The 26,958-nt window shown below is 65.6% G+C and overlaps 5 protein-coding genes across 5 annotated transcripts in view; 3 read left to right on the top strand and 2 right to left on the bottom strand.

The window, feature by feature from the left end:
• The first annotated feature begins 117 nt into the window (after window positions 1-117).
• Window positions 118-16,193, top strand: CHLRE_12g560050v5 (uncharacterized protein). Its single transcript, XM_043069160.1, has 21 exons — window positions 118-362; window positions 709-899; window positions 1,074-1,138; window positions 1,383-2,152; window positions 2,418-2,505; window positions 2,716-2,821; window positions 3,123-3,288; window positions 3,515-3,567; window positions 3,768-7,659; window positions 8,263-9,160; window positions 9,518-9,796; window positions 9,970-10,154; window positions 10,548-10,674; window positions 11,048-11,140; window positions 11,488-11,697; window positions 11,965-12,114; window positions 12,369-12,534; window positions 12,755-12,894; window positions 13,504-13,652; window positions 14,191-15,375; window positions 15,782-16,193. Exons 1-21 carry the CDS (start codon window positions 214-216, stop codon window positions 15,966-15,968), a joined length of 9,249 nt encoding a protein of 3,082 aa, XP_042918844.1. The 5' UTR covers window positions 118-213; the 3' UTR covers window positions 15,969-16,193.
• Window positions 16,194-16,267: 74 nt separating this feature from the next.
• On the top strand, window positions 16,268-16,923 carry CHLRE_12g560100v5 (uncharacterized protein). The gene is made up of 4 exons (XM_043069161.1): window positions 16,268-16,399; window positions 16,467-16,579; window positions 16,676-16,797; window positions 16,883-16,923. Exons 1-4 carry the CDS (start codon window positions 16,326-16,328, stop codon window positions 16,895-16,897), a joined length of 324 nt encoding a protein of 107 aa, XP_042918843.1. The 5' UTR covers window positions 16,268-16,325; the 3' UTR covers window positions 16,898-16,923.
• A 2-nt stretch (window positions 16,924-16,925) lies between these two features.
• Window positions 16,926-19,747, bottom strand: CHLRE_12g560150v5 (uncharacterized protein). The gene is made up of 9 exons (XM_001703083.2): window positions 19,592-19,747; window positions 19,480-19,495; window positions 19,334-19,390; window positions 19,213-19,260; window positions 19,077-19,124; window positions 18,909-18,980; window positions 18,613-18,768; window positions 18,384-18,487; window positions 16,926-17,978 (listed from the first exon to the last, which is right to left on the bottom strand). Exons 1-9 carry the CDS (start codon window positions 19,603-19,605, stop codon window positions 17,882-17,884), a joined length of 612 nt encoding a protein of 203 aa, XP_001703135.1. The 5' UTR covers window positions 19,606-19,747; the 3' UTR covers window positions 16,926-17,881.
• A 547-nt stretch (window positions 19,748-20,294) lies between these two features.
• Window positions 20,295-23,057, bottom strand: CHLRE_12g560200v5 (uncharacterized protein). Its single transcript, XM_001703082.2, has 7 exons — window positions 22,913-23,057; window positions 22,764-22,826; window positions 22,406-22,459; window positions 22,211-22,278; window positions 21,973-22,034; window positions 21,495-21,618; window positions 20,295-21,046 (listed from the first exon to the last, which is right to left on the bottom strand). Exons 1-7 carry the CDS (start codon window positions 22,965-22,967, stop codon window positions 21,026-21,028), a joined length of 447 nt encoding a protein of 148 aa, XP_001703134.1. The 5' UTR covers window positions 22,968-23,057; the 3' UTR covers window positions 20,295-21,025.
• A 100-nt stretch (window positions 23,058-23,157) lies between these two features.
• The window catches only part of CHLRE_12g560250v5 (uncharacterized protein), a 5,998-nt gene continuing 2,197 nt past the window's right edge, over window positions 23,158-26,958 (top strand). Inside the window, exons 1-6 of the mRNA XM_043069162.1 lie at window positions 23,158-24,054; window positions 24,708-24,893; window positions 25,081-25,241; window positions 25,701-25,833; window positions 26,077-26,180; window positions 26,515-26,684. Coding sequence (XP_042918842.1) covers window positions 23,214-24,054; window positions 24,708-24,893; window positions 25,081-25,241; window positions 25,701-25,833; window positions 26,077-26,180; window positions 26,515-26,684 — 1,595 coding nt within the window. The 5' untranslated portion in view covers window positions 23,158-23,213. The remainder of the gene's footprint in view (window positions 24,055-24,707; window positions 24,894-25,080; window positions 25,242-25,700; window positions 25,834-26,076; window positions 26,181-26,514; window positions 26,685-26,958) is intronic.

Here is a 26,958-nt window from a genome sequence, read left to right as displayed (position 1 = left end):
AAATGACTGCTTCGCGGTTTCTGATGCAAGGCCTTGCCTGGTCCCGCGGGTCCATTCTTCTCACCACCGGCTGCGAGCAAAGCACCAGCCCCCAAGCTGTCCAGCCTCAACACTGTTGCAAACACAGCTCGCTCGCTCACCGTTTTGTTCCTCTCTCGTCGCGCAAGCTCCCGCATACGCTTGCAGCCTTTTCCGCTAGTATCACATAGCGCTATGCCTCTGGATCTCAAGGCCCTCGGTGTTACTTTGGGCGTGGACGTGGCCATAGCGGCGGTGGCGCTGGGCCTGCTCACGGTGCTGCGGGCGGTGCGGCCCACACGCCGCTTCTACGCACCCCGGAGGTGGCTGGCTGGGGGCGGCGGGCGAGGGAATGAAGACATGCGCGGAGGGGAGGGGCTGCCGATGATAGGGCCTGGATAAGGCGGGGGCGCGCAGAAGGGGGAAGCGGGAGAGAAGGCGGGGGTAAGGGAGGGGGTGGAGGGAGGAGGCACGGGAAAGCTGATGCCATTCGGTTACGGTTTTCGTGGTGGGAATGTCGCCACGCCCACGGGGACTTGGACTTGTGTTTGGTGCGTAACACACACACACACACACATACACACACACACACACACACACACACACACACACACACACACACACACACACACACACACACACACACACACACACACACACACACACACACACACACGCCCCCGCCGCCAGGTACGCCTCTGCCGCGGTGGCCTACGGCGGCGGCGGCGGCGCCGATGGCGGTCCGGGCACGCCGCTGCGGCCGCGCCCCCCGCGGCTGCGGTGGTGGGCGTGGCTGTGGCAGCTGTGGCGACTGCCGCCGGAGCGGGTGCGGCAGCTGGCGGGCAGCGACGGCGCGCAGTACCTCAACGCATTGAAGCTGGGTGGGTGCGTGTGGGTATGTGTGTGTGTGGGTTGAGTGGATTGAGTTGGTTGGATGGTTGGTTGGGTTGGTTGGGTAAAGCTGACCGTATGGTTGGCGCGGATGTTGCACCCTGCTGTCTGACTTTCCCTGCTTCCATTGATCTCCCTCCCATCCCCTCCCCCCCCCCCCCCAGGCCTGCACATATCGCTGTACCTGTCTGTGTGGTGCCTGGCGGTCATACTGCCCGTGAACATGGCGGTGAGGGGCGGGGGAGGCGAGCGCACACGCGTGTGGGAGACAAAGTGAACGAAGTGCGCGCATGTGCGTGTTCGCTGGGAATGTGTGCTGGGAGTGTGTGCTGGGAATGTGTGCTGGGAGTGTGTGCTGGGTGTGTGTGCTGGGAGTGAGGGCCGCTCAGGACAGCCAGCGGCTCTGCCCCCACCCCAAATCCAAGTATCTCACCACATACACACCCACCCACCTGGCCCCTTGCTTGCTCCAGGGCTCTGAGGTAGATCGCCTCATTGCCAGCCAGCAGCAACAGCGGCAGCAGCCACAGCGCCCGCCGCCGCCGCCTGCGCCACCGCCGCCACTGCACCCTGCGTCAGCAGCGGCAGTAGCACCACCATCACCACCGCCACCGCCGCCGCCGCCAGCTGCTACTGCCGCCGCTGACCCACCTCCCAGCGGCTCCGCGAGTGCTCACTCGCCATCGCCGCCGACGTCAGAGCCGCCGCCATCTCCTCCCGAAGACATCCTCACGCCGGCCGAGGCCGCCGCCTCCGCTGCCGTCGCCGCCGCCCGGGCCACAGCGGATGCGGCGGTTGCGACGGCAGCCCGTTTCCACAGCAACACCACCAGCAATAACAATACTGCTGACGCTGCTATTAATGCAAGTGGGAGAGCGCGCAACGCCTCGGAAGTTACCCCACCGCCGCCGCCGCCACCGCCTCCGGCGCATACAGCCAACGAGGCTAGGCGGGGACACATCTCAACGCCCGCGGAGGCGGCGGCTGACGCGGCGAGGGAGGCGCTGAATGTGGCGGCGGAGGAGGCGGTGGCGGTGGCGGCGGAGGCGGGTCACGGCGGGGAGGGGCCTGCCGGCGGCGGCGGCGGCGGCGAGGCGGCGGGCGCCGCCACCTTTGCGGCGGCGGCAGCGGCGGAGCCGCCAGCTGCAGCTGCTGGTGGTGCTGGCGGCGGTGGGGGCAGGAATGCCAGCAGTGGAGGGGGTGGGGGTGGAGGCACGTCGTACGTGTTCAGTGATCTGGACAGGTGGGCGGGCGGGAGGGGGGGGAGCGGGGGTTGGAAATTGAGAAAGGAAGGGAAGACGAGCGCGTGTCGATTGTACGAGTGCGGCCTCACCGCGTCGGTCAGCATGCCAGGCCTGTTGCCCTTTCAACGATTCATCCTCCGTTCCAAGCCCTTTTCTGAACCTGATAAGAGGTCCACTTAACGGGTTCCACGGAAGCAACGCCCTTCCCTCCTGCCTCCTGCCTCCAGTCACTTCTCCCTCCCCGCCTGTCACCACGCCGCACAGGCTGTCCCTAGCCAACGTCGCGCCCGGCTCGGCGCTGCTGTGGGCGCACCTGGTGTCTGTGTACATGGTCACGGCCATCACACTGAGGGTGAGGGGCGGGGGGCGGGGGGGTTGGGGACGTGGAGTGGGGGGCGAGCGGTGTTTTGGGGTGTTTCGGGGCGGGGTGGGGGGAGCGAGCGGAGTAGCCGCAGAAGCTAGTCGGCTTAGCTAGCCGCCACAGCTGCAGCGCCGCTGACGCAAGCAGCCGCGTGCTGCTCTCACGCGCTGCTGATGCTGTTGCTGCTGTCGCCGGCCGCAGGTGCTGTGGCAGCAGAGCAAGGAGGCGGTGGCGCTGCGCGTCTTGCACGTCACACACACGCCTCCGGGCGGCAGCTCGCACACCGTGCTGATAAGAGACATTCCAGGCGAGCACAAAGGAATTGTGAAAGCGTTGTCGTAATTCGTTCATCACTGCAATTGTCGGGAATGGGAGCTGAACTTGAAGTTGTGGGAGTGCTCGAGTGCTCGAGCGGTTATGAACCCAACACAATCAATTGAATTAACAATAAAAATAAATAAACCTTGGGGCATACGCGTGCACGTACAGGGCAGGATGAATTTTGCAGTAGCTGTTGGATTGCGGGCAAAATTTCTACGGCTTTATTTTTCCGTCGCTTTCTTGCAGCGCTACATAATGCTCATCTCACCATCGCAACCCCAATACAGGCCTATCCTATGGCACCACGGCGCACCAGGCTCGGCACCTGCTCGCCAGGGCGACGCTGTTCCGCTTCCTGCCACGGCCGCTGCGCTCGCGGCTGGAGGGGGCGCTGGTGGGGCTGCTGGGCGGCACTCGGCAGCGCCTGGAGGCGGCAGCTAGGACCGCCGGCAGGTGCGAGCGCAACAAGCGCGTGTCGGGTCGGGTCGGGTCGGGTCGTAAAGGGGTACCGCAATCAACCGGCTTGGGTTCGTGCGCGCTGGGTGTGTGGGCTAGCGGTGGCGGGAGTGACACGCCTGTCCGCCTGGCGGCCCTATTGCGGTGCTGGGCGCAGCAGCGCTTGGACATCGTGTGTCTACAGGAGACACACACAACGGTCGACGTGATATCGGAGGCGCAGGTTAAACTGCGTCTCGCCTCACAGCAGCTCCGACTGGGTGGCTGGTATGCATGGTGGGGCCCTGCCGACTCGTCACGCACCGGTGGCGTCGCCATCCTCATCCGTGCCTCCCTCATCTCCCGTGGCGTGGTGACCCCGGCAACGCCTCCCGCCCTTGACCCGGCCGCCGCCAGCCGCCTTCTCCTCCTCCCTCTCGCTTGGGGCGGCCACTCCCTAATGCTTGCCTCTGTCTACCTTCCCTCGGGCGACCCAGCGGCCCAGCGCCGCTTCATTGCCGACCACCTTGCGCCGGCTGCCACGCTGCCTGGCCTCAAGGTGTGGGCTGGTGACTACAACTTCGTATGCAACGCCGCCATTGACACCCTCCATCGCGGCGGCCGCCTCCTGGACCCCGGCACGACCTCCCTCTTCGCCTCCACCTGCGCCTCCCCTGTGGACTCCTTCCGCCACCTGCACCCTACCCGCCGGTCCTTCACCTTCATCAACCATATGGGTGCCTCTCGCATTGACCGCATCATGCTCTCTCCGGAGCTGCTGTCGTCGCTGCGTGCGTGCGCCCATGTGCCTGGCCGGCCGTCCGATCATCGCCTGGTTGTGGCCACCCTTGCCCCAGTCGACGGTGCCGTCTCTCCTGGCCCTGGCTTGCGGCGGCTCAGTGATGCCTACCTCGCGTTCCCCGACCTGCGCCGCTCGCTGCTCGACTGGAACCGCGGCGCCTGTGCCGCCGCCCCCGAGGCGCCGGTGCCGCTGCTGCGGTGGTTTGTGGCCTACAAGCGCGACCTGGTGCGCACGGTTGGCCGCCTTAACCGCATCGCCCGTGGCCGCATCCTTGAGGAGACAGCGGAGGAGGCGGCGGCCCGTGCTGCTGAGGCGGCCGCCCTAGCGGTGGTAGAGGCTGGAGGCCCCGATGCTGCTCAGGCTGCTGCTGCGGCCGTCGCCGCGCGTTCCGCGGCTGCCGCAGCGGCGCAGCGCGCGGTCGCTCGGCACGCTCGTGCCGCCCGCCTCCAGTGGCTGCGCACCCGCGAGACGGCTTCGCCTGCGATCACGCGGCTTGTGCGGCCCCCTGGCGGCGCCGCGCGCATTGCGGCAATCCGGCGCCCGGACGGCAGTGTGTGTGACTCCCTTCCCGAAATCCCCACACATATTGTCGACTACTGGCGGCGCATCAGTGCTGCGGTGGCTACGGACCCGGACGCCTGTGACCGCGTACTTGCGGCCCTTGCAGCATTTGGGCGGCGCTGCACTGACGAGGACGCTGTGCGGCTTGGCGCCGACACAGTGAGTTCAGCTGAGGTGGAGGCTGCCCTGGCGGCGGCGCCGGCTGGCAGCACCCCGGGCCGCGACGGCATCCCGGCTGAGTTGTACCGGGAACTGGGGGGCCCCACGGCACGCGTGCTTGCGCGTGTGTTCACGGCCTCCCTCGCTGCTGGTGCTCCTCCACGCGGCTTCCTCGATGGCGTCATTACATGCTTCAGCAAGCCCGGGGACCCCCTGCAGCCTTCGTCGTATCGGCCCATTACGCTGCTCGGCACGGACTACCGCACGCTGGCCCGCGTCCTCGCCAGGCGGCTCATCCCCGTCTTCAGCAACGTCATCCACCCCGCCCAGACAGCCTTCCTGCCCGGGCGCCGCATCGCCGACAACGTCCTACTGCTGCAGCTTCTGCCGGAGCTCATGCGGGTGGCCGAAGGCGGTGGCCCTGGCGGCGGTGGCGGGGGCGGGGGCGCTGCGGGCAGCACCGCTGACGCTGACCGCGGCGTTGTGGCCTTCCTGGACTTCTACAAAGCCTACGACACCCTGGACCGCAACTTCCTGTACCGGTGCTTGGCAGTCATGGGCGTTGGCAGTGGCTTCCTGGCCTGGGTCAAGCTGCTGCTTACGGGCACGCGCTCTGCCGCCCTGGCTAACGGCTACCTGTCGGCCTTCGTCCTCATCATTGCGGGCGTACGGCAGGGGTGCCCGCTGGCGCCTCCTCTGTACTTGGCGCCGGCCCAGGCCCTCTTCGCCTACCTCGACCGCGCGGGCTTTGGTGTCTCCTGGGCGGATATCCGCCTCGTCGCTACTGCCTATGCGGACGACGCTGCGCCGTTCCTGCGTCGGATGGCCAACGTGCCTGGTTTCCTGGCAGCTATGGAGACCTTCCGCGCCGCCTCTGGGCAGCGCCTCAACCTCGACAAGGTGGAGCTTCTGCCCATCGGTGCACGGCGCCGCGCCACTCCTGCTCCCGCCCGCGCTGTCGCTGCTGGCTTGGCGGCTGGCGGCGCAGCGGCTGGTAACATGGCAGCTCACGGCGTGGCGGCGACCAGTGTGGCAGCTGCCGGCGGCATGGCTGCCGGCGGCGCGGCGGCTGGTGTCGCGGTGGCTGGCGGCGGCCCCGGCGCCAGCCACTCTGGTGGGGGCAGCTTGGCGGCCGGTGGTGCGGTGCCTTCTCGGGCGGGCGCGGTTTGGGCAGCTGCCGGTGTTGTGGTCACTGGTGGCGTGACGGCCGGCGGCTCCGCCGCGGGTGCTGGCGGTGCCGTAGCCGCGCCTGCCCCGCCCAACACAGTTGCTATGGCGCATGGCTTGCGCGTAGTCTCGCACTCGCGCACGCTGGGTGTGGTCTTCTACGACCTCCCACTTGGCACGGCTGCAGTCCAGGGGGCTCCTTCCCTCTCCCCTGCCATTGGCACCCTGGGGACGCTCTGCGGCCTCCCCCTAACTGCCTTTGGCCGTGGCTTCTGTGCCTCCTCCTACGCCGTCAGCCGTGTGCTCTACCATATGGAGTTTGCGGGTCTGCCGCCGCAGACGGTTTTGGCAGACTTCCTCAAAACGCTTGTGCGGTTTGTGGACCGCCGCATCATCGTTGCCACGCCGCAAGGTGCTGGCCGGGCCCGACTTCCCGGCCTCCCCTCCGACTGCGTCGCCCTGCCGCCACGCGATGGCGGCTTTGGACTGCTGCCGGTGGTGGAACACGTGCGCGCCCGGCACGCTGTGTTGGCTGTGCGCTGGCTGCAGCACATGCACGGCTCTGCGGCCGGCACCTACGTACCGCCGTGGACAGCCGCCGCCACCGCCCTGGTGCAGCAGCTACACACGGCCGCCCACCCCCTCTGCGTCCTGACGATGCAGCGGGCGGCCGGCGGTGTCGGACCCGCTGCCGATGGCTGTGCAATCTTCGGCCAGCCGGTGGCGGCAACCTGCCCGGCCCTCGTGCGCCTCCTGGGTGCCCTCAGCTACCTGCCTCCGGTCACAATCCTACGCCCGGCTGTGCTGGTGCCCGGGCCCTGGTGCTTTGCACTTCCGCTCTGGGGCAATCCTGTCTTGCCGTGTGCGGCGGGGCTTCAGGCGGGTGGCTTGGAACGTGACTTCCCGGCTCTCATGGCGCTGCCGGGTCTGCTCACGCTCGGCACGGCAGTGCGGTGCTGGGAGGCGCTGGCCGCGGTGCGCCAGCTGGTGGCTTCCAAGCCGGCTGGTGCGCTCGGGCCGCGCCTCGCGCGTCGCTGCACTATGCAGTACAAGCGGTCCGTCCTGCGCCCCATCCTGCCCATTGCGGATATGGCGCGCGTGCCGCCGGAGCTGCAGTCCGGCCCGGATGCTGCTGCCCAATTCTCCGCGCTGCTGGCCCGTGTACCGGCGGCGTGGAGGGTGGCGGCGTCGGCCACATTGCATGCGCCTGGCGGCGCGGCCTCCGCGCCTCCTGCCCCCCAGGTATGGCTGATGCTTGCGCAGAGCCTGGGATGGCGGCATGGCGCGGCTGACGTGCCCTTGCTGACCCTTACGGTGAAGCAGGCAACCCAGCTTCAACTTGCGCCTGCGTACGACGCACTCCGCGTGCGTCACTTGGCCTTCATCCAAGAGGCCTACAGCGGCGCCGCGCCGCCAGCGGAAGCGATTCATGCGCTGCGGGCGGCCCTGGCGCGGCTGTGGGCTTTGGTGTGGGAGCCGCGACACAAGGAACCGCTCTGGCGTCTGGCAGTCAATGGGTTCACGGGCTTTGGGATGCTTGCGGCGTGGGCCGCAGATGGACGCGTGGAGAAATGCCCGTGTGGGACTCAGATGACTGCTGGGGCTAGGGTTCATCACTTCTGGGACTGTGTGGTGGCGGAGGCTCTGCGTGATGTGATGCGGGAGCATGCGAATGTGGACATCACACGGAACCAGTTGTGGTTAGTACAGGCGCCACCAGGGCTATCGCAGGCGGTGTGGGACATCGTGTGCTTGGCTGCTGTGGCGGCCCTGGAATACGGCCGACAGCGCCTTTACGCTTGCCGTGATGCTGCAGACCGGACTGCGGAGGTTGCTGTTGTGCGAAGGATCGGTGTGGAGGTGATTGCGGACTTCTGGTCACGGCTAGCTGCGTTTGTGAGTCTGCGTCGGCCTCCGCGCCGCTGGGACCTTGTCCCGAACCAGCACCCATTCCTAGCGTCAGATGATGTTGGAGGGGTTATCTTGGTAGGGCCAACAGCGGACTCGCCACCGGCCTCACCCTAGCTTGTCAGCTTAGGGACTCGCAAGAGGTAGTCTTATGACGCCGACCCACGGCTTAGGTGAGCAGCGCTAGCGTTTGCGGTGAGCCGGGCTCGTACGTTTTTGGGGCCCTGGCTAGTCCACGGCTGTCGTCCCACATGTAACCTCTATCAGCTAGCGGTGGAGGTGCCTGCTGCAACCCCATTCCAAACCCCAGCAAGGCTGCAAATGCTGCTGTTACGGTATGTGCAAACACAGCGACGGTACAACGACACAGCGACACACCAACACGCGGCACGCAGGTACCTGGACCGTGTGGATGCGGGGCTGGGGCTGGAAGCCCCCAGCACCAGCAGCGTCTCCCCCGCCCACCATGCCCATGGCCCAGCAGCAGCAGCAGCAGCAGCAGTAGCAGCAGCTACGGCCGCGCAGCCGCAGGTGCAGGTGCTACAGCCGGCGGCGCTGCTACAGCCGGGCGGGCACGTGGTGAACACGCTGTACGCGGGCCGGGTGCGGAGCGTGCTGCCGGTGGTGGTGTCCACGGGGCAGATGCCAGCGGCGGCGGCGGCGGCGGCGGCGGATGCGGAGGTTGGGCGGGGCAGTAGCGATGGGGGCTACGGCACCACCAGTGATGGAGGGCAAGGGCAGGGCCAGCAGCCCACGTCACGAACGGCGCCGGCGCCGGCGCCAGTGCCGGAGCAATACCTGCTGGCCGCCGCTGCCGCCGCCTCAGCAGCAGTAGCAGCAGTAGTAACTCCAGGGGCGCAAGGCACGGCAGCTCCGTCCCCGGCGTCGTCAGTGAGGGGCGCCCTGCCACAGCAGACGGCCCCGGCAGCAGCACCCTGTCATTACCCTGCCCTGGCCTCGCCCTATGCCCCTGCCCCGCTCCCTCCGGCGGCCTCACCGCCGCCGCCCCCCTCGCCTTCCTCGTCTTCCACCGCCTCCTCCTCGACAATGCTGCTGCGACGGCGGCGGCGGCAGCCGCAGGCAGAAGCAGGGGAAGCAGGCAGTGGCGGCAGCGGCCGCGCTGGCGGCGGCGCTATCGAGGCCGGCGGTGCTGGCGGAGGCATCGGCACTGGCAGTGGCAGTGCTGCTACTGCCATTGCTGCTACTGCTACAGCCGCCGAGCTGCTGCCTCCCGCGCTGCCGCCCAGCGCCTGGTCGCGGGCGGAGGCGGCGCTGCGGGTCATGGAGCCGCCGGTGGGGGGGGAGGAGTTGGTGGTGGGGGGTGGCGGCAGCGGGAAGGAGGGGGTAGTGGTTTCGGGGGGGGAGGGGGGTTCGTGGGGGTTCGTGGGAGTGGTTTGGGGGGGGGATTGTGGTTGCGGGGCGGGGGTCGTTGTAGTGGGAGTGGGAGTGGGAGTGGGAGCAGTGGTGTTTGGGGAGCTGGGGGTCGGGGGATGGAGGCGAGCTGCGCGGGTTGTGATCGGCCCCATGGACGCCGCACGCTGCAGCCGCCACACCACGTAATAACTCTTACAACTGCCTTACTTCGTGGCCTTACTTTAATCCATCACCCTGCTGACATGTGGTGCCATCCATGCACTGCACGTACCCCAGGAGTACGTGGTGTGGGAGCTGGGCCACGTGTTCCCGCCCTGCCGCCCCGTGGCCCTGCACCTCGTGCGGGACGAGCGCCGCCTGCAGCCGCACGTGACCGCGTACGGCGCCGTACGGCGGTCGTTGGAGGACCTGCTGGACAACTACGAGCGACAGTTGGCGGCGGCGCGAGCGGCGGCGGCGGCAGTTGGCTCGGCGGTTGGGCCGGCAGCTGGTGGTGGCGGTTGGTGGAGGTCGTGCTGCTGGCGGCGCCGCCCGCCGACTGTGCAGCGGCGCAAGGTGAAGCAGTTCCACCTTGTGCTCAACACTCTCACTGCTTCAAAGTTGATGCCAACAGTAGCTACTGATTGCCGTTAGCCCGGATGCGGCCTTGTTCTTGATGGTGATTACTAATCCCACGAGATAGCAGACACCAACCACACCTCATTGCACACACTCTCCACCCCCTGCAGGTGCGGGTGCTGGGCCCGCTGCTGGGCTCCTGGGCGGTTGACCTGTACGGCGTGCGGCCAGTGCGAGTGGACGAGCTGCTGCACCTCCGTACACACCTGGAGGTGCTGTACGAGCAGGTACGGCAGGGGCTGGACGAGAGCCGCCACGACCTGCCGTACGTGCCCACTGCCTTCGTCACCTTCAGGTGTGTGTGTGTGTGTGTGCGGGGGGGGGGGGTTATGTGCCCGATCCCGGGGGTTGTGTGCCCGAGGGGGGGAGGGGCGTGTGTGTGGCGTCTATCTCTACAACACACACTCACACATTACACTGTCCTACGCGTAATGTTTTCCTTGTGTCGCCAAGCCACGGGACTTGGACTTGTGTTTGGTGCGTAACACGCACGCACACACACACACACACACACACACACACACACACACACACACACACACACACACACACACACTCGTACACACATCAAACATATACGTACATGCACATGCATGCACGTGCTTCCTTCTTTTCGCTCTGCACTGCGCACGCACCTCCCCTCCGTGAACGCCAGCTCCGGCCCGCCCCGCCCTGCTGCCCCCCACAGCCGGCGCTGGGAGGCTGCGGTGGTGTCCAGTGCGCTGTGGGACCGGGACGAGGGCGTGTGGCGGGCGGCGCCCGCGCCCGAGCCGGGCGAGGTGCTGTGGGGCAACCTGAGGCTGAGGCTGTGGCAGGTGGGTGTGGGAGAAGGCGGTGGCAGGTGGGTGTGTGAAAAAGGGGCAAGGTGGTGTGGCCCCGACAAGAGGGGAGGGATGGGGGGTGGGTGTGGGTGGGTCGCCTGGCGGGGCGCTGCAGCCCTCGAGCGAGCGGTCGCTTCAGCGCCTCCTACTAGCACCCTGACACACCCTAACACGCACACACACGCTATGTTTTACTTGTGCTTTTTTACATACACACACACACACAAACGTCGGGAACGTATGTTATCGAGCGTCGCACTGCGCCTCACCCGCTTTAATTCACGCATGTGTCCTTCCGTTCCCTGTGCTCTAACCCTAACACAATCACCCACATGCCCGAAACCCGGACCCGGACCCGGACCCGCAGCTCAACTACCGCGAGGGGGTGTTGCGGCTGGCATTTGGCGCGCTGCTGCTCACATACGCAGTTCCCATCAGCGCCCTACAAGGGCTACTGCAGGTGGGGTGGGGGGGGGGGGGACAAGTTCCGGGGCCTTGGTGGGTAGGATGAACCCACGCCGCATGCCGTACGTCCTTGTGTGGACAGCTCCCCACCTCCTGCTTGCAACTGTCGCCTCTGCTGCCTGCGCTCCGCTAGTTCAGCTCGGTTTGGTTTAGTTTAGGCTGCTATGCACAGCCTCCCCACCTCCCTCTCCCTCCCATCCTCCATCCCTCCTCCCATTGTAAACTTGTGCTTTAACCACACCGCTCTCCATGAAGGGCTACACCCCCTCCATTTGGCTTGGTTTGGTTTAGCTTGGGCTGGTATCTACAATGCCCACCCCACCACCTCCACCCCATCCCCAGATCCGGCGGCTTGAGAAGCTGCCTGTGTTCCGAGCCCTGGTACGGGTCCCTATAGTCCGCAGCCTGCTGGCCGGGCTACTGCCGGGTGTGGTGCTGCGGCTGCTGCTGCTGCTACTGCCGGCGGCGCTGGGGCGGCTGGTGCGGTGGGCGGGCGCCCCCAGCCGCAGCCAGGTGGACTTCCGGACCACCACCCTAGTGTTCGGGTTCCAGGTGGGAATGCGGGGGTTCTGGAGTTGGACACCCTGACATGCACCCGATCTCCAAAACCCCACTGTGTCCGCCACAACGCCGCATCAGCGCCCCAAACCCAAGACACCACACGCTCATCACCCCCTTAAGCACACACGCACACACACGCATAAACACACACGTTACTGCATCGCATACACCGTCTTTGCGCTTAGCCTTCCTGGATCTCTTTCCATTACACCACACGCTGTGCGCACACGCACACGCGCTGTCACACGCGGCATGCAGGTGGTGGCTGTGTTCGTGGCCTCCTTCCTGGCGGGCGCTCTACTCAACCAGATCGGGCGCTTCGTGTCGGAGCCGGGGGCGGTGCTGACGGTGCTGGGCACGGGCGCGCCACAGACCGCATCGTTCTTCCTCACCTACATACTCTTCACGGTGAGGAGAGGGGGCTCTGGGCCTGCGCGCCCAATGGAGCATTCCCATCATCCTAACAAAGCCGGGGGCGGTGGTGGTAGTGGGATGGTTGGGGGGGGACCGTATGCAGGGGACGTTCCAGTGTAATGTTTGCTGCTGCTCCCGCCTCTCGCTCCCCTCGGCCCCCCCTTCTCTCCTCTCCATCCCCGACCCGCTGTGCCCCGCGCCACTCCCCAGTCCCCACGCAACCCGCCCTCCCCCCTTCACCCCTGCAGGGGCTTGTGCTTGGGCCGCTGGCGGCGCTGCGGCTGTGGGGGCTGCTGCAGTTCGCGGTGCGGTACGGCCTGGCTCCCACACGCCGAGCCCGGGCAAGACTGCTGGCGGCGCCGCCCCTGACCTTCGCCGCGACTGTCCCCTCACACAGCATCGCCCTGCTGCTGGGTGCGTGCGTGCGTGCGTGTGCAATGGAAAAGGTGTTGTTGCGAAGGCGTCACGCCTGGCGCTCGCGGAACTCGGGGCGAGATTTGAAAGCGCAAACACAACAACCCGCCGCGCGCGCACGCACATGCACAGAGGCACGTGGTTTTCCTTCCCTTCAACCCCCTCAGCACACACACACACACACACTCACTCACTCACACACACACACACGCGCCCACAGGCCTGGTGTTCAGCTGTGTGAATCCGCTGGTGCTGCCGGCCGCCGCCGCCCACTTCCTCCTGTCGGGGCTGCTGGAGCGGCACAGCCACTGCTACGTGTGGGCGCGGGAGTACGAGAGCGGGGGGCGCATGTGGAGCCAGGTGGGCGTGCGTGTGCGTGTGCGTGTGCGACGGGGTTTGCAAGGAGAGGAGATCAACGCCGTGCGTGCTTGCACCATGGATGCGTGACGTGCGTAAGAAGCCTGGGGGACAAACCTGTGTAGTAATGGGCACAGTGCGTAGCACCGGTTCCAGTTCACAAACTCCCACCACAATCTTCACCTGCATATGCAGCCTGCCTGCCTGTCTGTCTGCCTGCGTAAACCGCCCTGCCGCTCCATCCTCCTCCTGGGACCTAATTCGTTGGGCTCGGGCGCATACCCCTCCCTGCTCTCCTCCTCGTCTAGATAGGGCTGGTATGTGCAATCCCTCCCCCTCCCCCCGACCCCGGACCCCGCCTGTACGTGCAATGAATATCACCCTTACCCACATCCTGCCCTCACCCGCCCTCACACGCCTTGCCCCTCCCCCCCCCACCTGCCCCTCCCTCCCCTTGGGACCTTCTGGGCTCGGGCACATCATCCCCCCTACCTCCCCCCTTCCCCCCTCCCCCCTCCCCGTTGGTTTTGGTTTAGCTTGAGCTGGAATTTTCAACCCCTCCTCCTCCCCCTTCCCCATCTCCTACCTTCCCTCCCCCTCCCTCCTCCTCAGGTGTTTGGCCAGGTGATGACGGGCGTGTACCTGTTCCAGGCGGTCATGATCGCGCTGCTGGCCATCAAGCGGTTCCCCTGGGCGCCGTTGGCACTGGGGGCGCCGCTGGCCGCAGCCGCGTTCCAGCGCTCCGTGGTGCGCATGTACAGGTGGGGCCGGGGTCGGGGGCTGGGGGTGAGGGGCGGGTTTGGGGTGGGGGTGGGTGTTGTAAATACCAGCCCAAACTAAACCAAAACCAACGAAAACGAGGGGAGTGCAGGCAGAGGCGTTAGTTGCAAGCGATAAGACTTATGGGATGTGGGCCGAGGCGTCGTGGAGCAGCAGGGCGATCGGCGCCGGCGATAAATGTCGCCGCCTGGGCTCGGTGGCGCGCACAACAGCACAAGACAGGCACGCGGACGCGACAAGCAAAACCCACGACTTACGGGGTGGTGGCGGGCGGGGGGCAAGGGGCGGGTTTGGGGAGTCCGAGGAATGAATAAGTCCAAAAGTTGAAATTGTCGGCGGGAAGAGGGCATATGTGTCAAAATGGACAACGCCGATGAGCGGCGATCAGGAGAAACAACGAAGTGCTGACTGGAGGAGATCCTGACTTTATTGCCGCTGCTAGTGTCCTTCCCGTGAGGTCTCAGCTTTCCACCCCGCCCCACGCGCCCCCACCCACCCCGGCACCCCCTTGCCGCGCAGTCGGCCCTGGAACACCACCTCGCTGCGAGACGCAGCTGACCTGGACGCCGCAGACCGCAAGGGGCACCAACAACAGCAACAAGAGCAGCAAGAGCAACACGAGCAACAACAGCAGCAAGGGCAGCAACAGCAGCAACAGCAGCAACAGCAGCAACAGCAGCAACAGCAGCAACAGCAGCAACAGCAGCAACAGCAGCAACAGCAGCAACAGCAGCAACAGCAGCAACAGCAGCAACAGCAGCAACAGCAGCAACAGCAGCTGTTGTCGCACCGGTCGCATGACCTGCGGTCGCCGCCACCACAGCCGCCAGCTACCACCGCTTCGCCGCCGCCGCCGCCAGCACCGCACCCCCACCACCCCCACCACCCCCACCAGCCCCATCACCGCCACGGCTCCAGGCGTAACCAGCCACACCAAACACATGACCCCCACCACCCCCGCCGACACCCATCGGGGACGAGACCACCGGCCACGGACACACGCGCTACAGCCGTGTTGTCACCTCTGGCCCCTCCACCTCCGCTGCATCCAGCAGCAAGTGCTGCTGCTGCTGCTGCTGCTGCCGCAGGCGGCGACGGCGCGGCGGCGCCGCCGCCGCCGCTACCGCCGCACGCGACTGCCGCTGCCGCGCTGCCTCTGCCGCAGTCGGAGGTGGTGCCGGCGACTGTGGCGCCCATGGCGGGTGCCGATGACTCCGTCGGTGGCGGCGGCGGCGGAGGTGGGAGTGGAGGTGCCGGTGGCGGTGGTGGTGGTGGTGCTGGCGGAGGTGGTGGAGGCGGCGGTACCGGAGGCGACAGCATTGGACCGCAAGGCGGCTCATCGGGGGCGCGAGCCCGTCAGTCGGCGCCTGCGGGTCCGCAGCAGGCCGGTGCCGCCGGGGCCGGCGGCGCCGGAGGCGACGGCGAGGGTAGGGGTGGCGACAAAGCCCGGGACGACGGCGCTGCCGGCGGCGGCACAGTTGATGGCGGCAGTGGCCCGCCCTCAGCACCTTGCAAAACCTCATCCCCACCCCCACCCCCAGCCCCAGCCCCAGCCCCAGCCCCAGCCCCAGCCCCAGCCCCAGCCCCAGCCGCGCCGGGCCTGCTGACGTCGCTGTACCTGAGCCCGGCGCGGCAGCTAGTGTGCGGCTGGGGGGCGGCGGCGCACCGGCGGCTGGTGGAGGAGGCAAACGTCATGGACCGCAGGTGGGGCGGCAAGTGTGGGCGTGGGGGGCGGCAGGTGGGGCGGCAAGTGTGGGCATGGGGGGAAGTACCGTATTCCTGTACGTGACTGGTGCTGCTGAACACACATGGCGGTACCCCAATCATGTGCCTAGGAACGCGCGCGCGCGGCACATCCGGGTGTGGGACACTGGAGATAACCGTCAGCCAGGAACACATGTGTACTCCTTCCGCGTTGACTGTGTCCGTGATGTGGCCGCGAGGCCGCGGTGCACTGCCTGACACCCGGGTGTGCCGCGCGCGCGTTCCCGGCGGGTACAGATCGCGATTTCAGCCTGTACGTTGTCTTTGCAGCAGAATCGACAGCCGCCTGCTGGTGAATAATTACACAATGCCTTACTCTGCAATACCCCTTCCCATATGCCTACAGGCTGCAGGTGGCGGCGGCGCTGGCACCGCAGGCGTCCGTGGGCGTGTCCCCCCTGGGGCTGGGGGCGCCCGGCTACAGCAGCGGCAGTAGCAGCGGCAGCGACAGCGATGTCGAGCAGGAGGAGGAGGAGGAGGAGCGGGGCAGCGATGAGAATGATGCAGAGCAGGGCCTGGTACGACGCGGCTAGGAGGATGAGCGGGCGTCGCAGCTAGCTGGGTGCTGAGTTGGGGTTGTCGCCAAGAAAGTGTCAGGGGGATGGCGGTTCACGAGTGACAGCAAGGAGTTGGCGAGGCCATGAGGGGAGCACGAGGTTAGGTGGGCGTGCGTGGGCCTTGTGACTCTGTGCATCAGTTTAGGAAAGTGTGCGCGCGCGGAAGACGTGTTGGAAGAACTTGATGAACTCATAAGCACCGTCGTATTTGCCGTACGTTGGCAACAGGTGTGAGGTTGCGCCCCGGCCCCTCCTGTGAACCTGTAAACCATTTATGTAAGCCTGCAGACTAGCGCGCCGTCCCTCCAGCAACGGCCTGTGTGCATAGCTCGCATGCTTCGCTCGCTCCGGGTGCCCGGTGCCCGCCTCCTCGCGGCCAGCAGCCTGCGCCGAGAGGTGCACGTCGGGTAAGGTTTGCGACGAATTTGCATTATCCTAACATACTCCTCATTGATATTGTTCATGTGCATGCAGAGCTGAGGCGTCGGTGACGCGGGCGTTCAGCGCGGAAGAGGTGAAGCATTTCGTGCTGCTCACCGGCGACGCGAACCCTATTCACGCCAGCGACGTAGCAGCCAAGACTGCAGGTATGCATAATCGAAAACAGCTCTCAGGCCTTACAAGTCAGAGCCCTTTTGAGTCTCGCCGGTCACCTCCTCCGCACCATCCATGTGTCTGCACAGGCTTTTCTGCGCCCGTCCTCCCCGGCATCCTGGTTGCGTCGCTCTTCCCGGCCATCATCGGCTCGCAGTTCCCTGGCACTGTTTACGTGTCGCAAACGCTGCGCTTCCGCTCCCCTGCGCTGGTAAGCGGCCCACCTGTTGCCGTTCTCGTCTACTGATCCGCATCATGTGCTGCTGCTCCTCTCTGCAATGGCCTAGAGTCAGCAGTTCTCTACCCCCTGAGGCCCTAGCCGACCTCCTCCGCCTAATGCCGGCCCCTCTATGGCTCTGGCCGTGCATGGCTGCAGGTTGGGGAGCCGGTGACCGCCACCGTGACGGTGCGCAAGGTCAGCGGCCGGCGGGTGGCGTTCGACACCTCGGCGGTGCTGCAGCACAGCGGAGCTGTGGTGGTGGACGGGGAGGCCCTGGCCCTGATGCCGCACCAACAGCAGTAGTTTGCATGACACGCCCCATGCCGCATGCGTCATAGTTATATATAGCGAAACTCCATATCATGGCCACTCCAGTTAAATTAAGAGTTCTCGTCGGGTTGCCCTCACCGCGAACCGCAAAGCACCGCGGGCCCACGCTGTAATGCTACGAGTCGATGTCATGGGTCACCGCTTCACTCGGCCGTCCTCAGGCTGCCGCCCTCGCGCCGCACACGTCCTCGGGCCCCCTGCAGCTGCTCGCCTGCCCCCAGACAGCAGCCGCGTGCCTAAACCAGTCAGATGCCTGCAATCGGTCAAGCTAAGCCGCTCCCTTTATAAACCAAACACATGAGGCCAGCCACAACACACTCCAGCGCGCCAGTCCCTCCCCTGCACCGCTAATGCCGCGGCGCTTGCCCAACCCCTCAAACCCATGGGGAATCGAACACTGGAATACACCAGACCCGCACCACAAGTGCAGCCTCAGGCAGTGCTCTCACTCATTCGCTGAACCGCCGCTCTCCGCTGTCTAGATCTCAGCGCCGCCAGTGCCGCAAACGCTTCCTCGAATCAGCCACTGAAACGTGCCTCCTCAATGAGCCGCTGGTACACGCCTTGCCATGCCACGCCTCCGGCTGCCCGTACACGCGCCAATGCAGGCCCGTGTCAGCTGCCTGCGGCTGCGCTCCATTGCCACCTCCGCGCCGCGCGCCCACGCCTCCTGGAAATGCTGCTGCTGCTGCCCAAGGTCTGTGAGCCACCTCCGCGCACGCAGGCAGCGAAACGACCCGCCCGTTTAGCAGCAAGACGACGACTTGCTGTTGATGGGCTTGCCCTCCTGTGGCCGCACCACGGGGCCGCCGGCCTTCGTGGGGATGGGCTGGCTTGCCATCCTGTGTGGTTGCGGACACACATGCACAAGGCGCGATGTCACAATGCTGTGTGCTTACGATACTTGGTCATCCAAGCGACAATCGGCCATCACACAACTGTGCAAACACATGCGTCAAGCCAAAAAATCCATTGACGCTGTCAATCCTCTGCGCCCATACGTGGACTTAACTGAGGGTTTGACCCCACGGTCTGCCCCGTACTTTCACCGCAGCGTGGCTATGCCATACCCTCTGCCCCTCTGCCAGCCACCGCTGCTAGTTGCCCTGATGCCACATCTTCGTGGCACTCCCACGGCAATTGTGTGCATGGTGGTGTGGTCGCAACATCCCGTGCTGGCCTGCTCGACTTCCCAACAGCCCCACATCCCCTCAAGCTGTAAGGCGACCCAGGACGGAGCAACGCACCTGTTCTTGATCTCAGCGGCCATGGTCATGAACGCCTGCTCGACGTTGGTGGCGTTCTTCGCCGAGGTTTCAAGGAACGGAATGCCGATCTCGTCGGCGAACGCCTGCATAGAGTAGTAAGACATGCAGGTCGAACGCGGCAGCCCCAAAAGCTGGCACCCGGCTGGCCAACACTTGGCTGGCCTCCGAACCCGGGCCGTCACCCCACCCGTGCGTCCAGCACACGCACCTTGGCGACGGAGTACTCAACCACCTTCTTCGACGTCAGGTCGCTCTTGTTGCCCACCAGCAGCTTGTTCACGTTCTCGCTGGCGTACCGGTCAATCTCGTTGAGCCACTGCTTGACGTTGTTGAAGCTCTCCTGGTCCGTCACATCGTATACGACCTGTACGGCATGAGCACCCCCACGGCGGTTGAGCTGGCGCCCCCTTCCGCAGCTGGAAATCCCACGAGATTCCACCCCTTTGCATTTGCCGCTTTGCAATGTCCACATCAAGCCCCCGTGCCCGCGTGCGCGCTGCTTACAATGATGCCGTGCGCGCCACGGTAGTAGCTGCTGGTGATAGTCCGGAAGCGCTCCTGGCCGGCCGTGTCCCACTGCACGGGCCACCGGGACATGGGGGTCAGAGCGGTCCAAAAGCACTAGTCGCAATCGGCGGATACACCAGAACACATACACCCAAGCAAACTTACAATCTGAAGCTTGATCACCTTCCCATCGAGCTCGACGGTGCGGATTTTCTGCAGCGACAAGCATTGCCCATTAGCGTTGCTAGCTCCAGCAAGAGTTTACAAGTAATCTGAGGGACAGCACGGGCGCGAGACTCACGAAGTCCACGCCGATGGTGCTGATATAGCTCTCGGTGTAGGTGTCATCCTGCGCGACAGAAAGGAAACAAGACCTTAAGAAGTGGTCCAAAATGAAGCCGATGTCGCGATGCTAGACTTACCGCGAAACGAAGGAGCAGGCAAGACTTGCCAACACCGGAGTCGCCAATGAGCAGAAGCTGCGAGCAGAGACACGGTGGCGATAGCAGCGTCAGACCCGGCTCTCGCAACAGCTCTGAGGTTCCAAAAGCACCCCGTCAAGACTCACCTTGAACAGGTAGTCGCTGGGGTCAAGCGTTTGGAGGGGAGGGTTGGGAGCAGGGACGATCGTCAGCTGGGGCTTCGGAGGCCAACGCACATGCTTGTCCGCAACCACTTACTACTCGGGGTTCATCTTGGCTACAGCGGGCGTCCCTCGGGGCCGCCGCGCTCGCCTAGCGTAGAGGAAGAAGAAAGACCGCGCGAACCGGGCGAACCAGTCAAGAGTCGAGTGGACGTTTGCGAAGAGAGAGCAGGAGCACGCAACTATTCCTCTATTGACTATTAATACTAGACATAAAAGCAGGGCTGGGCACAAGTAGGGCCGCGCGCGGGGCATTGCCACATCCCTCATCCGTGTCCATGGTAGTCTCCCGCCTCCCGGCGGTTCGACCCCCCGCGAGCCGTCCGCGCCTGTTGCCCTCCCCTTACCCGACTTTCACACTCACGCACTCTTAACCAGAATTCGGGGCAGGTGAGAACACAATGACTTCAGGCCCCCGCTTGGTTGCGTCCGTAAGCGCTGGCAGGAATCGCTGCTTGCAGTTGCCCGGACCTGCCTGGAGCCCTCCCACCGTTCCCCTCGCGGCGCCCCCTCCAATCCTTTGCCCCCGCCCCGCCCCCGGCCCGTAGCCGCCGCTTAAAGGTGGTACACGTATGGATATGTTGATGAGAGCTGGGACTTGCAGGTTGTGATTCAAGGGGGCGCGCATGGAAAGGGATACGCAGGCCAGCCGGTGCCAAGGTCCAAAGGTGGCGGGAGGGTACGGCACAGTGCCAGAGGGAGATGAAGCAGTCCTCAGAGCGTCTAGGGCCTTGCGCGCATGTCCGCGCCAGCAGCCGAGGTTGAGCGCATTGCACAAGTACCTCCCCTGCTGGTATGCGGTTGCATGCCAGCGCAAGTGCGCAACGGCCTCCAGAAGCCCCCCTCCCCCCTCCCCAGCCCGCCAGCCGGTCAACGAGCAAGCCCCCAACCCCCGCCTCCCTGCTGCTGCAGGCTCTCCTGCTACCTGCCTATCTGCCTGCTCGCCTACGTGATGTCCGCAACCCCTTTCCTGGTTTGCCGCATCCCGTTTGTGGTCCCGTGCACGGCGTCTCGAAAGGTGCACCGCATGAGCGTTTGCCATCACACGTCTCGTCTCACATCTGTTGCACACGATCCCTACAACGCATGCCGCTGGCCCACTTCGGCGCTGTATACCCGTCACAGGCTCACAGGCACAGGCCGGTGTAGTGCACAACAGTCCCCCACGCTGCAAATCTTGCCTCGACAGCGCCTGTGATGATGTGACCTTGACCTTGTAACGGCGTTACGGAGGTCGTTCCGGACCTCCGCCGCGTCAGCCCACCCACAACATGCGCCGTACGCCCCGACACGGGCGACCACCCCTCTGGCTCCAGTCCAGTCAAGTCCAGCCAGTCCAGCTCCAGCTCCAGTACAGTTCCCGTTCAGTCCAGTCCACAAGGCGCAGGCGCAGGCGCACAGCCAGCCACCAAGCCGGCACCTGGGCCCAGTGCCGCCCAGTGCCGCCCAGTGCCGCCCAGTGCCGGCCGCATCACCGGTCCAGGTAGCGCACCTGCCAGCGCGACAGCCGGGAGTCGGGAACAGCGGCCTGAGCGAGTGAGGTGGCTGGGGGGCCCTGCCTAGGCCAGGGCACGCGGGGTCCGCGGCCTGGGGCAAGCCCTGGAGCCCTACCCCGCAGTGTTGACAAACAGGCACCGTGGCTCCTACCCGCCGACGTGTGCTGCCTCAGGGTACCAATTGCCTGCCGCCCCATTTAGACGACACGACTCTCCGCACTCGATTGTATCTCCCTTACCTCCCTTCCCTTCTCTCCTTACCATTCGGTTCAGCGTTCCCCTCCCCTCCCCTCCGTTCTCCACATGGACGGCTACCCCCCATGTACCCTGCCCCTTCCTGGGAAAGGAGAGGCCAGCCCCCGCCACCCGCGCCTCCCCCCTTGCCACCACCCCTCCAACTGGGCATTCCCGCCACTCCCTTCCGCAACCCTTCTGCCCCCTCACCATCTGCACCTCCTTGCGCACCAGCCCGGCCTTCTCGTAAAAGGGCACATTGCCCTCCGCGCAGTCCAGGATCACCTTGTAACAGCCATCTCCGCGGGCCGACTCGATGAGCGCCTCGATCAGCCTGGGGAGGAGTGCGGGCCACGGGGCACGGGGCGCGAGGCCGGCGAGGTTGTAAGTACCAGCCCAAGCTAACACCAAACCTGGAGGAGGAGAGGAGTTTATTACAATTCCAAAGTATGCGGGACACAGGGGATGGGGCTGTGGGGGCGGGGCTGGCCCTTGCCGGACAGGGGGCAGCCGAGACCCAGGACCGTGATTGGCCCGCATACCCCGCGGCGCCGTGTTCCCGAGCCCAACGGCCAGGTCCCATCGCCAAAAGCCATCCGAGCGCCCAAACCGCTGCTCATCACCACTCCGCGTCATACCGCTTTACTATTGCAGTCATTTAGTTCACAAGTCGTCCCCAAGCACTCACTTGAGCCCCAGGCGCTTGCCCCGGTACGCGGGGTCCACCACCACATCCTCGATGTGCCCCACCTGCGTGCGTGTGCACAAACACACGCACAGGGGCGCGGAAGCACTGTCGAGTCTGCCTGTAATGAATGGAATTTCTAGAGAGTATGCGCCTAATGGCTAGATTGTGTGGGGGCTGGGATGGGGGGGGGGTTCGACAGGTCCTACGCGAAGAGGCAACGGCGGGCGCAAGCATGCACCTTGCTGCAGCCGTGGATGAACTTGAGCTCCACCACCATGCTGGCCGTGGCGACGATGCGGCTGTTGTCTGCATATCGCGTATGTGCAGAGGTGTGGGTGTCGGCGTGTCAAGTCTGTGGCATCACACTGATCAGCGGTGCCAGACGCAACGCAGTGCCTGATCTACAGGCCATGCCCCGGTTCCCTCCCCGCACCTTCTATGACCACCGTGTGGTAGCCACCCACTGCATCTCGCCGACGTATTTGCTCTGCATTTCGTGGCGCCGTGCAGACACGGTGGGGGGGGGCGTTCGCCGTGGGAGCCGTGGCAAGCAAGCGCCGGCGCTGCAGCATGCTGAAACTGCAGGACGCACACGCCCGGAATGCTGGGCCCACGGACAGCGTTTTTTGTTGTTTGCTCATGCCTGACAAAAGCTATGCCTGACCCAGAGCACTGTAGACTTCTTGCGTTGTTACGCAGGTAAAAGGCAACGAAGCTGGACAAGCAGGTTGCACGGGCGTGTGGGGCCGGCCATGCACGCCGGCACGAACCCTGGCGCGCCGCCCACGCACCTTCAAACATCTCCCGCGTCACATCCCCCACCGTTGTCAGATGCCCAAGGACAGTAAGAAAGCCTGCACGGCGCAGTGGGCCCCGCAACAGGGAATCGGAGTCGCGAACAGGGGTTCGCGCGCATTTTCCTCGATTCTCGTGCGCGCACCCTTATCGAAATCTCCTTGCTCAAGTTTGCGTACAGATAGCTCCTCTGACGTCATGACAGCGTACGAACACCAATGCGCGCGGTCGGGACGGCTTGTGATTGATTGGGGTAAACGCTAGTTGCAACGCTCAACGCTCGTCTCCAAACTTGGCAAGACCGGCGTTTAAATTATTTATAGTGTGACATAAGTAATGTACTTACAATAAGTTCTCGTCAATTGGCCTTGGTGGTTACATGCACTTCTTTCTCGGCTGCTGACTTTCGGGCTGCTGTTACGATGGCTATCTAGTTGCATGTAGGTATGGCCCCGCAACGTTTCTGTGTGGCCTCCGTGAGTCTGCAGCCGCTCTCGGCGGCCAAACCGGACGGACCAGCTGCGCTATGCTTCAATTGGCAGCGCGCGCCCTCGACGCAATTGCTTGCATTCATCAGCGCGCCACTCAGCGCTCAATTTGCTGAATCTGGGTCAGCCAGCGGACCCGGCGATGCGCCATGGGGCAGCGCCGCGCGAGGCAGCGCCAAGCAGCGCGACGAGCACCAGTGGGGCGGACGGAGCGCTGCCAGCGGCGCCGAGGCCGCGTCGGCGAGCGGCGCTAGCGACGCCGGCGCCGCAGCGGGGGCTCCGTCCGGACGGCAGACGTCGGCGTCAGCGCCGGACGCCGGCGACGGCCCGCGTGCCCGGTTCCCGCCGTGGAAGCAGCTGGGGATAGCGCCACCCAAGCTGCCGGGTGCCTCCACGAATAGGCACGTGCTGGCAGAGCAGGGCACAGTGGACGACGCTGGCGGCATAGTGGTAGAGTCCTGCGCGGGCCGCCGCCGCCGCGTGTACATGCCGCGCAACCACACCGGGCCGTTGCCGCCAGTGCCAACCTCTGCTGGGGCAGCAGAGGCAGGAGGAGCAGCAGGGGCAGGAGGAGCAGGGGGAGGGAAAGGAGGCGGTGCGGCTGCTGCAGCAACGGCGGCGGCGACGGCGGCGGCGGCGGAATGGGAGGGTTTTGAGATTGTGGACGAGCGGCAGACGCATGAGGACCACCTGCGCTCGCTCGTACATTCGTACCTGCTGCCTAACGGTTTTCCGGACTCGGTGGCGCCGCAGTACGCGCCGTACATGGCGTGGCGCGGCGTGCAGTACTTCTTCGGAGGTGGGTACTAGTGTACGTACGAGCGGTGGTGGCGGCGGCGGCGGAGCGCGAGGCCAGGGGTGGGATGGGGGGGGGGGGAGCTGGGGGCATGGGGGATGGGGCATGGGGTAGTGGCAGGCGGAGGCGGCGGGAGGGGTTTACCGGGGCGATGGCGGGCGCAATGCAGGGCCAGGGCTGTTGTGGGCGGCACGACCATAGGGGCACTGGCAGCGGAAGGTGGGTGGGTGGAAAAGCTGGAAGGCGAGGCGTGGGGCCCTGGCAGCACACCCGGTCCCCGACTCTGGCGAGTGGCGGGGGCCAAGGCGCAAAGCAGGACACGGGGTGCCATGGTAGCAGCAGCAAGGGGAATAGGGGGTGCTTCATGGGGTCCGGCGGGCGGTGTTGTCAACAGCTCAGGTCCCGCCACACAAGTGTGTGCGCACGCGCGCGTAACGCCAGCCGCTGCACCCTCACACGCCACCCATACCCTCCAAACCCCATAGGCCACGCTCTCCTCCTCCTCGCTTGTTTGCATACGGTCCGATTTAGTTTGGGCTGGTATCTACAACCCCATCCCCGACATCGTCGGTAACAATTGCTGCTCCCAAGATGGTCTACCGTCTACCACTTTCCTAACTACCGTAACCATGAATGTAACCCCCCCTTTCCCCCAGGCGCCATCAGCGTGTTCACCACGCAGTCGCTGCTGGGCGCGCTGGGTGTGGCGGGGCGCTACAGCGGCGAGGCGGCGGCCGCCATCAACTGGGTGATCAAGGACGGCGCGGGGCGGCTGGGGCGGCTGCTGTTCGCGCGCTGGGGCCGCGAGCTGGACTGCGAGCTCAAGCAGTTCAGACTCATGGGTGAGCGCGGCGGAGGAGGAGGAGGGGTCGCGGGAGAGGGGAGATGGGGAGATGGGGGGCGAGGGGGGTTAACGTTGAACCAATCCCGTAAGGAAACAGTCGAGGGCGGGGGGGGGAGAGACACGACGTAACCGAACCTCGTAACGATGTAACCCACCCCCCCCCCACCCCCCACCCCCCCTCTCAGGCGACCTGCTGATGGAGGCGGGTGCGGCGCTGGAGCTGGCCACCATCTACGCCCCGCCCGCCTTCCTGCCGCTGGCCTGCACCGCCAACCTGTCCAAGAACCTGGCGGCGGTGGCGGCCAGCAGCACACGCGCGCCCATCTACCGCACCTTCGCGCTGCAGGTGAGGGCGGTGGGCGCCCATGTGTGTGGGGGGGATGGGTGGGGGCTGGGGGGGGGATGTGTGTGTGTGTGTGTGTGTGGTGGAGATGTGTATGGGGTTGGGGGGGGGTGTAGGGGTGGGTGCGCGGCGTTGTTAGTTCCGTTCCCAAGTGAAGCAAGCCCTGAGAAAGGTGGCGGGGCGGTGGTGCTGCTAGCGTGAGGAGTCGCGGCGGACAGACGTCCGCTCCCGGCTCACATCGCGAGTCACATTTGGCGGACACGCGGGCTCGAGGGTCACGTCGCGGTGGACTTGCCCGTGGGCCGGCGTTCCGGCTTACAGCTGTCCGTGCACACGGTTTCCCTCGACACGTGCTTATGAACCTGACCTCGACCCACCCTGCACCCTCGCATCCCCCCAACCCCACCCCAACCCCCCACCCAAAGCACGCGCCTTGCAACCCCCAACCACATCCCCTTTCAGAACAACCTGGCAGACATCACGGCCAAGGGCGAGTCGGTCGCCAACCTGGCAGACATCCTGGGCACTGTGGCCGGCATTGCGCTATCGCGCATGAAGTGGCCGCGCATGGCCACCTTCGGATTCCTGTCGGCAGGTGAGGGCGGAAGGAGTGGCAGTGGCAGTGGGGGCGCCAGTGGGCGCGGGGGTGGGGGCGGCGGTTGGGACGTGGGGCGGATGTGTGAGGACGGTCAGTTTACATCATTCCTGAAACGCACACGAACCCTGCACGCCCCCTCTCCCCTGCCCCCGCTCCCCTTCCCCCCCGCGCCCTTCTCCCCTCCCCCCACTTCCCCCCTTCACTTCGTAAACTTAATGCGTGTAACCCCCCCTGCCCCAGGCTACCTGGTGGCGTCCCGCAAGGAGGTGGACAGTGTGGAGCTGCCCTACATGAACCGGGCCAGGCTGGCCTACGCCGCCCGGCAGTACCTCACAGGCGGGCAGGTGGGTGGGCGCGGGGCGGCAGCGGCAGCGGACAGCCCACGCCACACCACAGATATGGGAGGGTGACACAGGCAGCTAGGGAGCTGGGGAGCAGACAGGCTGGCCAGCCCGAGTGTGTGCGTGTCGGAGGAAGGGGCACCGTGGTGTCAGCATGTACACACACACAGACACTCACACATACACACATACCGGTATGAACAACGCACGCATGCACACACACACACACACACAAACGCAGACACATGAACAACGCACACACACGCACACGCACGCACTCCCCCAGTTTAGTTTGGTCTGGTACCTACACCTCCCCAAACCCAAACCCGCCCCACAGGTGCCTGGTGTGGCCGAGGCCAACCACCACGAGCCGCTGCTGCCCTGGGGCCGCTACAACCAGGGCCGCCTGGTGCTGGGCGCCTCGGTGGAGGCCGCCTGCGCCGCGCCCGCCGACCTGCTCACGGCGGCGGCGGCGTTCCGGGAGGGGCCCTACCTGGTCACATACAGGTGGGGGGGGGCGGTGGGTGGGTTGAGAGAGGGGGCGAGCTTGGTGTGGGTGGGAGGGGCCGGGCTTGGTGTGGGAAGCTTGGGGAAGGGGAAGGGCCTGGGCGGTGGGGGCAGGGGCTGGTTTCGCCCTACCCAGTGAGACGGGGAGGGGCGAGGGTGTAAGTGGCGGGTTAGGGCGCGGGCGCGGGCGCGGGCGTTGGCGGGTTCTGGGCACGTGCAGCAAGGAGGAATGGAGCCTGGGGCAGGGGCCCGCAACAACCTCCCCCTTTCCCCC

This window comes from Chlamydomonas reinhardtii, chromosome 12 (genome assembly GCF_000002595.2).
Source record: "Chlamydomonas reinhardtii strain CC-503 cw92 mt+ chromosome 12, whole genome shotgun sequence".
Classification (NCBI taxonomy): Eukaryota; Viridiplantae; Chlorophyta; class Chlorophyceae; order Chlamydomonadales; family Chlamydomonadaceae; genus Chlamydomonas; species Chlamydomonas reinhardtii.
This window is presented reverse-complemented; position numbering and strand designations above follow the sequence as displayed.

Bases quoted from the DNA above. Each gene is read 5' to 3' on its own strand.
- CHLRE_12g560050v5 (XM_043069160.1), top strand. From the start codon at position 214: ATGCCTCTGGATCTCAAGGCCCTCGGTGTTACTTTGGGCGTGGACGTG. The intron at 900-1,073 runs GTGGGTGCGTGT...CCCCCCCCCCAG, and splicing joins CCTCAACGCATTGAAGCTGG to GCCTGCACATATCGCTGTAC. The intron at 7,660-8,262 runs GTTAGTACAGGC...CGCGGCACGCAG, and splicing joins ATCACACGGAACCAGTTGTG to GTACCTGGACCGTGTGGATG.
- CHLRE_12g560100v5 (XM_043069161.1), top strand. From the start codon at position 16,326: ATGCTTCGCTCGCTCCGGGTGCCCGGTGCCCGCCTCCTCGCGGCCAGC. The intron at 16,400-16,466 runs GTAAGGTTTGCG...ATGTGCATGCAG, and splicing joins CGCCGAGAGGTGCACGTCGG to AGCTGAGGCGTCGGTGACGC. The intron at 16,580-16,675 runs GTATGCATAATC...GTGTCTGCACAG, and splicing joins CGTAGCAGCCAAGACTGCAG to GCTTTTCTGCGCCCGTCCTC.
- CHLRE_12g560150v5 (XM_001703083.2), bottom strand. The intron at 18,769-18,908 runs GTAAGCAGCGCG...CATGCCGTACAG, and splicing joins GTGGCGCGCACGGCATCATT to GTCGTATACGATGTGACGGA. The intron at 18,488-18,612 runs GTGCGTGTGCTG...TACTCTATGCAG, and splicing joins TTGAGTACTCCGTCGCCAAG to GCGTTCGCCGACGAGATCGG.
- CHLRE_12g560200v5 (XM_001703082.2), bottom strand. From the start codon at position 22,967: ATGACGTCAGAGGAGCTATCTGTACGCAAACTTGAGCAAGGAGATTTC. The intron at 22,279-22,405 runs GTGCGGGGAGGG...CGCGATATGCAG, and splicing joins CCACACGGTGGTCATAGAAG to ACAACAGCCGCATCGTCGCC. The intron at 21,047-21,494 runs GTGAGGGGGCAG...TCGCGCTGGCAG, and splicing joins TGCGCAAGGAGGTGCAGATG to GTGCGCTACCTGGACCGGTG.